Source organism: Anticarsia gemmatalis, chromosome W, assembly GCF_050436995.1.
Source record: "Anticarsia gemmatalis isolate Benzon Research Colony breed Stoneville strain chromosome W, ilAntGemm2 primary, whole genome shotgun sequence".
In the NCBI taxonomy this organism is placed as follows: Eukaryota; Metazoa; Arthropoda; class Insecta; order Lepidoptera; family Erebidae; genus Anticarsia; species Anticarsia gemmatalis.
In genome coordinates, this window is record NC_134775.1 from 8,458,570 (window position 1) to 8,469,996 (window position 11,427).

Genomic DNA, 11,427 nt, shown 5'->3' on the forward strand with positions numbered 1-11,427 from the left:
GAAATTCTTAACAGAACACAATATCAAAGGAGCAAGGAACTTATTATAAATACTTTTAATTTACTTATACATAATTTTCAAATTTTATTAATTAGATTTGACGAAGTCGAGACAGCAGTCGCTTTTAGTAAAATAAATATTTTACATCAATCTTTATAGACTACCAATGAATTGTATAATTTACTAAGGAAAATAGAAAAAACAGATAAAGTTATATTCCCTGTAACTATGGATCATTTAATTAAGATAGAAAATAGTATAGTCATTAAAGCATATTGTGCACGATGAACGCATAAATAACTTTTGTATATAGTAAATTAGGCACATAAACGCATAAAGTAATACGCACATTATATAGATTGCACATTGTTTACATAAATATATAAATAATAGCATATTTTAAATAATAATTAACATTTAAATTCTTACTTTATATGTTTATGTCAAATTCATTATTTAGAAATATCATTAACAACCTTTTGTTTACATAGAACTTTGTAGAAACACGAATATTATTATTAGAACCTTCCAGTTAATAAGAATCATACGAAGGAACAATCGCGAAACACCGAGCGCCGGCGATCCTTCGATTAAACACGCCGATCGTTCCCGAAAGTACAAGAATGAGAAAGACGTATTGGCAAAACGCGTATGCGCGAGCGAGACGGAAAATCTCTAGAACATCGCGCGGCGTGACACGGCGCGCTTGATCTTTCGCTATGATTCTAGAAGCAATGTTTGTGAATATAAATATGGACGCGCGCCGAGTAGCGGCAGTTTAAGTTTTAAACTCATCGAATGAAGATCACATCGGAGAAAGAAGAAAAGTACATAGTGAATAAACCGTACATAGTAAAGTATATGAATAGTGTATAGTAAATAGTTTATAATACAGTCCACTTTGAAGATTGAAGAAAATAAAAATAAATATATTACTTCGCAACCGGTGTTCTTATTGGAAGAATATTAGTCCTCCACATTGCTGGTCCTTCGAGCCGGATTGGAACAGTGCAAGAACAAAGGATGCCGGTTACGCGAAGTCTTAAAGGAAGAATAATCGAACAGTTGGCGACATCGGAGACTACTACTGCCCTCACGCCAACCACAGAGATACTAAGTACTGCGACCGCGTCGGAGTCTGCGACCTTGTCGGGGTCAGCGGCCGCGACAGTACTCGGGTCAGCGACCGCTGATATAAATACGATTACGGCTCCTACCGCGAAATCTGTCCGCACAGTGAAGACACGAAGATCGTCGCGTACAACAGGGTCTCGATCAAGGCGAATTATTGAGGCAGAAGAGGAAGTTGCCGCGTTAAAGCTCGCGCTCGCCGAAGCTAAATTAAAGCGACTGCGCGTTGAGGCAGAGGATGAAGACGATGACTACGCTCCTTCGTCGGTTGTGGATGAGGAAGAGGACGACGCACCTAGCCGGGTAGAAGAATGGCTGAACAAGACCACGCTTCCCAAAGAAGTGAAGGATCCGGAATGGCGAGGACAGGACACTATCAAGGAAGAAAATCAAGCACACAGGAAAGAAGGTGTCCCTGCGCGTCAGCCGGACGTCACTTCATTGGCAGAGGCGCTCACACAGGCAGTGCGAATGTCCAGAGACGCACCGAGGTACATACAGGAGCTACCAGTCTTTAACGGAGAAATTAGTAATTGGTTGGCGTTCCGCGCCGCCTATCAGGAAACAAACCAAATGTTTTCGAAAATCGAAAATATTGCCCGCATCAGGAAAAGTTTAAAGGGAGCTGCTCATGAAGCAGTGAGCAGTATGCTGATCAGCCAGCCGGACCCACAAGCCATCTTGGATGCTTTGGAACGCAGATTCGGAAGACCGGACGCACTGGCTATGAACGAGATGCAAAAACTAAGAAATCTGCAGAAAATTAATGATGACCCACGTGACTTATGCATATTTGCGAATAAAGTGTCTAACATCGTCGCTACGATTGAGGCTCTTAGAAAACTACAATATTTATACAATCCAGAGCTAGTGAAGATTGTTCTAGACAAATTCACCCCAATACTGAGGAACAAATGGTACGACTTCAGCTACAGCTCCAAAGAAGATATAGCAGATCTCAAGAGGCTCGCCGTATTCTTAAACTTGGAGGCTGACAAGTGTGGTGTATTCGCGGAACCCGAAGACGTCACCGTAAGGACACATGAAAAAACCTTCAAGAAGAGGGCGGAGCGCACCTACACAGCCAACGAAAGAAAACCCCAGTGTCTGGTATGCAAGAAGGAACACCAGCTTACCGACTGCCGACGATTTCGTAGCGCGAGTGTTAACGAAAGGTGGGACATAGCAAAGAAGAATAAAATATGTTTCCGCTGCCTACTTAGCTCACACAGGCGCGAAAACTGTCAATCCAAGGCATGTGGTGAAGACGGATGCGACATGGCTCACCATCGTTTGTTGCACCACAGAAAAGATACTGTGAAAGAGCAGCCGGCAACTACGGCACCAGTAGAGGTCACGTCAGCGGTAGAAGTTGTGAAAAATACTAACGCCGCAAGAAGTCGTCAAGCCCTGCTGAAGATTGCGCCGGTTACATTGGTCGGTCCGAATAGCACCAGGGTCGACACCTTCGCACTGATGGACGACGGGAGCACCATCACCCTGATCGAAGAAAGCCTAGCGGAATTATTAGGTATCGACGGCCCGCGAGACGACATGTGGGTGCAAGGGCTTAACGAGACGGCGAAACACGAAAACAGCAAGAGAGTGGACGTAACCATACGAGGTCGATACAACTCCAATGGCCAACAGTATAAAATGCGGAATGTACGCACTGTGCAGAAACTAATGTTCGCGCAACAAACGATTAGCCGAAGAGACGTCGAAAACTGTGCACATCTGAAGGGTATAGAAGACCAGCTAATATACCAAGATGCTCGACCAAAAATCCTTATTGGACAAGACAACTGGGAGCTGTTAGTAGCGCTGGACATCAGGACTGGAAATCGAGACCAACCAGTAGCAACTAACACCAAATTAGGCTGGGTCTTACATGGATGCCGAACTTCTAGGATAAGGTCAGTTGACTTCTGTGGATACACTACTAGCCTAGAAGAAGATGAAAAACCCATGGAGAAAATGATGAAAGAATTCTTTGACCTGGAAGCACTCGGAGTAGAAGCAAAGAAAAAAAGGAACGACCCTGACGAACGCGCCTTGGAGATACTCAATGCACACAGTAGACGGTTGCCCGAAGGACGTTTCGAGACCGCCCTACTTTGGAAGAATGAAAACAGAATAATCCCGAACAATTTTGACAACGCCTTCAAAAGGCTGGTTAACCTGGAAAAGAAACTGGACAAAGAACCGAAACTTAAAACATCAGTGAAGACTGAAGAAATGAAAAGGCTGATTCCCCTCGATGCAACCTATCTACAAAGAGCTGAAAATATGTGGATACGAGCGATGCAGGATGAAAGCTACGCACAGGAAAGGACAAGGATAGAAAACGGTAATGCGCCGACTGGAAAAGATCGACTAGCCAATCTAAGCGTTATCATCGGCGAAGATGGCTTGCTGCGCCTACGGGGAAGAATTTCAGCTGCACCCGGAATTAGTGTAACCACGACCAACCCTGTTCTGCTCGACGGCCAACATCGATACACGAAAATGTATATCCAGCACATACATGAGAAAATGATCCACGGCGGAGTAGAGCTGGTTGTGAACGAACTGCGACAGCGGTGTTGGGTGACACGAATACGCCCGACGGTAAAAAACGTTATAAGGAATTGCCAGAGATGTAAAATAAGAAGAGCAAAGCCGACTAAGCTTTCAACAGGAGACTTACCAGCAGCTCGACTAACTCACGGCGCAAGACCCTTCTCTTACACAGGGGTCGATTACTTTGGTCCAGTAGAAGTAACAGTAGCCAGACACAGAGAAAAGAGATGGGTAGCTCTCTTCACCTGTCTCACTGTAAGAGCAGTACACTTAGAAGTGGTGCCGTCGTTAAGCGCAGACTCGGCTGTCTGCGCGATAAGAAGATTCATCGGGAGAAGAGTAATGCCGACAGAGCTGTGGTCGGACAACGGAACTTGTTTCAAAGCAGCCGACAAGGAGCTACGGGAAGCCTGGAGAGCAATGCAGGAAGAAGCGAGTGTACACCATATAAAGTGGCGCTTCATACCCCCTGCCTCGCCTTTCATGGGAGGGGCATGGGAGCGTCTAGTACGGAGCGTAAAAGAAGCCCTTCGGGTTACACTCCGAGAAAAGCATCCCAGCGACGAAGTTCTACATACGCTCCTGGTCGAAGCCGAGAACATTCTAAATTCGCGTCCTCTCACCCATGTGACGGTCAACCCCGAAGAACCGGAAGCTCTAACGCCAACTCACATTCTACTAGGTCCGAGCTGACACGTGCCTGCGCCTGGCAGCTTTAACGAGAACAATGAGGCCACTCGAAGTCTGTGGAGACGAGCGCAGCAACTAGCAGACACTTTCTGGAAGCGTTGGGTAAAAGAATACAGGCCGTTACTCCAACACCGGCGGGAGCCGCACGCATCTGGTACACCCCTGCGTGTCGGCGATGTAGTAATCATCTGCGATTCCAACCTACCGAGGAATGTGTGGCCAAAGGGACGAGTGACACGCGTCTTCCCTGGCAAAGACAACGAGATACGAGTTGTGGACATCACTACCAGCAACGGCCATGTCTTGCGGCGACCATGCAAGAAGGTCATCGTGCTACCAGTTGAATCGCAAGATGCGACGGCGGGAGAAATGTGCACGATGAACGCATAAATAACTTTTGTATATAGTAAATTAGGCACATAAACGCATAAAGTAATACGTAAAAATTAGATTGCACATTGTTTACATAAATATATAAATAATAGCATATTTTAAATAATAATTAACATTTAAATTCTTACTTTATACGTTTATGTCAAATTCATTATTTAGAAATATCATTAACAACCTTTTGTTTACATAGAACTTTGTAGAAACGCGAATATTATTATTAGAACCTTCCAGTTAATAAGAATCATACGAAGGAACAATCGCGAAACACCGAGCGCCGGCGATCCTTCGATTAAACACGCCGATCGTTCCCGAAAGTACAAGAATGAGAAAGACGTATTGGCAAAACGCGTATGCGCGAGCGAGACGGAAAATCTCTAGAACATCGCGCGGCGCGACACGGCGCGTTTGATCTTTCGCTATGATTCTAGAAGCAATGTTTGTGAATATAGATATGGACGCGCGCCGAGTAGCGGCAGTTTAAGTTTTAAACTCATCGAATGAAGATCACATCGGAGAAAGAAGAAAAGTACATAGTGAATAAACCGTATATAGTAAAGTATATGAATAGTGTATAGTAAATAGTTTATAATACAGTCCACTTTGAAGATTGAAGAAAATAAAGTAAATATATAACTTCGTCAACCGGTGTTCTTATTGAAAGAATAGTAATCCTCCACACATATGTAAAGGGCAAACGATTAACTTTTATCATGTCAGTACCAATGGTTCAGTCGGACACCTATAACTATTTTTCCCTACACCCTTTTCCTATATATAATCCAAAGCTAAATTTAACTTTCCTAATAACTCCTAAACGTTCCTACATCCTTGCGAAGGGATTGAAAACCATACCATTATCTCAACCTTGTAAGGAGATAGACCAAAGAAAATTCTTATGTCATGAAGATTATATGTCTGTACAAAATGAAGATAAATGCATCAAAGATCTGATGAAATTTTCTACACAAATAACGTCGTGTGCACCAATACCAGTCGAATCTTTCGACGTATAAATATCAAAGCTATACAACCAGACTCTTGGATAATCTACACCGGAGTTCATACACTGCTAACAGAATATTGTGAAAGCGATATAAGCCAACATAACATTATCGGCTCATATATTCTAACATTGGACAACGATTGTAGAATCGAAGTTGGGAAGATAACGCTGAAGAAACAAACACGTCTTCAGGTAGCATCAGTAATGTCCCGCAGTATGCCGAGCATCCACTTGCCCAACATAGTTCCTCCAAAGAAAACAATGCAGCGCAAGGCGCTTAACTTGGATCAAGTAAATATGGAAAACTTGCAGTTTCTTTCTCACGCATTAAAAAGTGAAGTGATAACAAGTGAAAAGCCAATAGACATAGTGAATATACACAGTGTTAGTCTAGGAACTATAATAATCTATGTAATCCTAGTTATAATACTTCTTGTTCTTGTATACCGTTACAGAGGCAAAATTATGTGTAATCAAAATCATCATCCTAAATTTAACAAAAAATTAAATGACGATTTTGAACTTAAGGAGGGAAGTGTTATGCATCCTGCTACGCCTCTACAAACAATATCAATAGGTTAGAGAACAATAATCAATGGGTTAGTTATGCATCTTGCTAGGCCTCTACAAACAATATCAATAGATTAGAGAACAATAATCAATGGGTTAGAGTTACGGTGTCAAATGCTAGTTGGTCAATTACTGTAACTTTAATGAGCGCCAAAACTATAACCACTTGATTTACGATTACTTGTTTACTGCAAAGATCATTCATGAAGATTTGTTCCGCATTCGACCCGCGATGTTTTGCCCCACATGAAAAAATCCGTATTTGCCCTACATTTTATTCCTGTTTTGCCCCAAATGCCATATTAATTCTTAATTTAAGCTTTTATTCCTGTTTTGCCTCATTTTCGTTCTTGATTCGCCTGGAATATTTATGAGTTCAGATTTATACTGTTTTAGTACAGACAGCCTAAAAAATCATAAATATTCATTGATATTTTATTACAGCTCTTTGCACACAAACTTATGAGCAGGTACAAAATAAGAAAATAGATCGGATGGCAACCCTTTTTTTCAAGACCAGTCAAATGTGGTCAGTCAATCAGGGACATTATCAGTAAGGGTCGGGCGACACATAGCAAAATGTAGGTAATTAGAATTAGTACTCATTCGTTGTTTGTGTGTGTTCGAGTTAAAGTGCAAAGAGGTGTGTAATTCAAATTGAATTTAGTTAACGTTCATTATTTTATTTTAAGTATTAATTGAAAATGGAAGAACCTTTTCAATCTACATCCCTTACAAACCTATCGTTTATTAAATCAATACGGGGCGACCCTATGCCTTTGTTCGACGGATATGAACACGTAAAAAGGAGAAATAATAAAAATGGTACTATTTCGTCGACATGTGTAAATAGAAAATGTAAAGGTGGAGTAGTTACCATTTACAATCATGTAAATTGAATATTGCAACACAATTTTTGCAAACCTAATGTGGCAAAAAATTTTATCAAAGATGAATTGTTTCGTTATAAACAAGAAGCTGCATCTGCAGATGGTAAACCCATCACATCAATTTATAATTAATGCTTAATAAGGATGAAAAACAGAGGTACAGATCTAGTTGAAGTTTTACCAGAATCATCGAAAATCAAAACTGGTCTCTACAATGCGAGAAACAAATCTCAAAATATTCAAAAGTCAACGTTTAAAATAGCCTCTGAGGTTCAAATACCAAAGGGTTATGAAGACTTTTTACTTTTTGACTACGGGTATAATAAAACAAGAATATTGGCATTTGCTGATCAAGAAATCAGAAAATACATATATACAAAATATAGAACATTATCGGAGATGGCACTTTTAAATGTACTGTTAAACCATTCAAACAGTTTTATATCATTTATGGAGACCTCGGCAGCACTCGGGAGAACATACATGTTGTATCATTAATTTACATCCTATTAATGGATAAAAAAGAAACAACATACACAATTCCTTGATATTATTGATAAATTAAACCCAGACATAACAAACTGTCGCATTAGCCATAAGACAATTAGGTAGAATCAATTTGTGTGCCTACCATACTCTTTTCAAGTGGGGCAAAACAAGAATCAAATTTAACATGGGGCGAAAAAAGATTTTTTTGGAATGTGAGGCGAACGAGTGAGGCGAATGCGGTACAAATCTTCATGAATACCATGATTGTACCTATGTATCACGCCATACCGGATACCACGTGACTAAAACCATATGTATAAAAGCTTTGTCATTTGTACCATAATCCAGTTCTGTTCCTGTAATTGTCTCGGCTTGATGCTCTGCGAGCACACCTATGTTTTAATTAAATATATATTTTTTTTAAATAAAGCTCTGTGCATTAATTTGACTAGCTACTGATAACAGCTGACTCAATTTACTGACTGACACTCACATATCGGAATTAAGCACATGGTTTTACGACACCACCGACACGCACAATAAATTCTTACCAACTGGTTAATTCAAATGCTCTACCCATTTTTAAAATAAAAACATGGTATATTAAATCATGCCGACAAAGGGCGAAATTCAACAGCATAAACACCGACAAAGAGAGCCGATCGTTTGGCGGCGTCGCGCGGTGTAGTTGTCTTGTCGTGCCGCGCTAGTGATGTTTGTTTCTATTGCTTACATTCAAATTGTGGAAATATCGGTAAAAATGCATTACTTTATTATCAAAACAGTAGAAACCATCTGGATGTATTATTTGTACCTAAGATTATCTTTAAAATTTACACGCTGCACGCAGATCAAGAGGACACAGATTTATTGTTGTAATAATACTAGGTATGAATAAAAAAACCAATTAAAAAATATTCGAGGATTTCGATACTGAACCAACGTTTGCTATTTGTTATCTTTATTAAAATAGAAACTAATTTTTTTTATACAAATTGATATTAACATTGCATTAATAATATCTTCTCATTCAATGTTAGTCTCCAGATAGTTTCATTTGAAGTTATTAATTAAAAATAAATATCAATATTAAATGTAATTAAGTTGTTGGGTCCATCCCTAACTGCCTATTTATTTTATTTTGCTTCATACGTATGTCACAACTTAGTACCTATTAAGGATCGCTTTCGTTCGGACGTCCACACGTCCGGTGAGACTTTCAATAGTCATAGTCAATGCGTGAGCTTGTTATTACTGTTATTTCATAAACCTTTCTGAACTGTGATTTGTTATTGTCACGCGTGATCATGAGCGTGCGCGGTGTGATACGGTAATTGGTGAATGAGCCATGTTTTTGTTTTTTTTTGTTAATAATTCGTATGTTCGTGAAAGTGAATCAGAACGACAAAGCAAAAAGTGTCGTAAAACGTTGGAAAGATAAAATTAGGTATGTAGTGCCTGATGCCCGTGCGTAATTAACTGTTATCAGTGTGTAAATAAGATTCGCAGTTATGCTTTCGTTAATTTAGATTTAAATGTTACACGTTGTGTAGGTAAGTAATTTAACAATTACTTTAATTAGACAGTTACGTTAATCACGTAGTTGCTAGCCAGTCCAAGACTGAAAGTATTATGGGAAATTAGTATCAATTTGTATTTATTATTGTTACTAAGACAGAACGTCCCGCGCGCAGTCATCGCTCCCCGCAGCGTCAGCTGACAGCGCTCGGTCGCGGTGGGGTCGTAAAACGACGAGCCGCTTCTATGTGTAGGTAACAGCGTAGTAAGAATTACCGAAATAGGAAAAACATTTTTTTTTTGCGGAGTCGTGATCAGATTCATGGGCAGTATCACCTCCAAATATCAACAGCTATTATAAGAAGACCCTGTATATAATTAAAAATCCAAATATAGTATCACAACAATGTAGATTATGCAACAATAACCAAGAAATTATAGATCACATTACAGGACGATGGCCTTTTCTAGCAAACAAACAATATACCGAAAGACACAATAACGTAGCAAAACAAATATATACATTGTTAGCACTAAAATAAAAACTAATAGATAAAGCTGATCCATATTATAAATATAAGCCTAAAAGCGTACCAAATAATGAACACACTAAACTCTACTGGGATCGTGATCTGGGATACTGATAAGACTACTACAAATAAAGATCAGACATAACATTAACACTAAAGGAAGAATAAATTACATACTTGATTGATATAGCTATACCGAACTCTAAAAATATACGAAAAAAATACACCGAAAAAAAATAAAAAATACATTCCACTCGAAGACGAGATCCGCCAAATGACAACATTCCAAAATTTTTAAGTACCTAAAATAAAAATACCATTTCTTTATTTTCCCATCCTGAATACAAAATATATATTTTTTTCTTTTCTTGGTTCAATATTTCGGGAGAAATAAAATAAAAACTGAAAAATGCGCTGTGACGTCACATATACGGAAGAATAACGTCTTACCATTGCCTTTGCAATTTGAATAAAAGTTATTTAGAATGACATTTGAAATGTCATTCATATTTTAAAGTAAACAAACACCCACAATACATACGTTACTATTTATCATTTATTACCTCAAAAAATTTAAGATTTCTTAAAATGAATCCTAGTGAAAAGTATAGGGTTATGAAGGATCTAAAATATTCTTTTGTGCCATCTTGCAAAAACAGTTCTAGGGACGATCAAAAACATTTTTTTGCTGTGCCTAACTCAAACAAGCAAGAATGGTGTAATGCTGTGGGTGTTGTGTGTCCGAAACGGGTTATATACGTATGTGAAGATCATTTAAATGTAAGTAAATTTTCAAAGGTACACAGCAGCTAGCGACCGCTACTCGTCTTTATCGATGCTACGCGCGATAGCATCGCGGCTGCATCGCTACAAAAAGCATGAAGCTGCATCGCCGTGGACGAGTGGCCTAATAGTTGCATTAATTATGAATGTGTTAACTATTATTTTAGTAATAATATACTCAAATTATCTTTTTTAGTTGGAGAAAGAAGATGTAGAGAACTACTGTTACTGGATAACAATGAAGGGAAGAGCCAAGTTAAAGCCACGGCTACCAAAAAGTTTGTCAAAAACAGAAACTTCAACCATCAGTGAGCATATACCCAGTACAATATCTTCAACATCATTCATGAAAGTAGATATCTATACTAATATTATAATTACTTAATTACTATATTATAAAGCTGAAGAGTTTGTTTGTTTGTTTGATTGTTTGTTTGTTTGTTTGAACGCGCTAATCTCAGGAACTACTGGTCCGATTTGAAAAATTCTTTCAGTGTTAGATAGTCCATTTATCGAGGAAGGTTATAGGCTATATATCATCACGCTACTACCAATAGGAGCAGAGTACCAGTGAAAAATGTTACAAAAACGGGGAAAAATTTGACTTATGTGACGCAAGCGAAGTTGCGCGGGTCAGCTAGTTATGGATATACTTCCTAAGTGTTCAGCTCCCATGAAAGTCCAGAAAGCAGTGCAAGTAAAACGAAAGACATCTGACAGTGCTACACAATGTGCGTTGTTAAATAATAGATCTACAATACCTCTTCCTTTTGAAGATGACAGTGAAATGCTAGATGAAGCTTTACCTTCAACACAAGTCAAAATCAAAATCAAATCATTTATTCATTTAGGTCAAATATTGACACTT

General features: G+C 39.0%; 1 protein-coding gene across 1 annotated transcript; it reads left to right on the forward strand.

Moving 5' to 3' along the window:
• Positions 1–1,023: 1,023 nt before the first annotated feature.
• LOC142985909 (uncharacterized) lies at positions 1,024–4,386 on the forward strand. Its single transcript, XM_076134151.1, has one exon. It carries the CDS (start codon positions 1,024–1,026, stop codon positions 4,384–4,386), a length of 3,363 nt encoding a protein of 1,120 aa, XP_075990266.1.
• Positions 4,387–11,427: the final 7,041 nt, after the last annotated feature.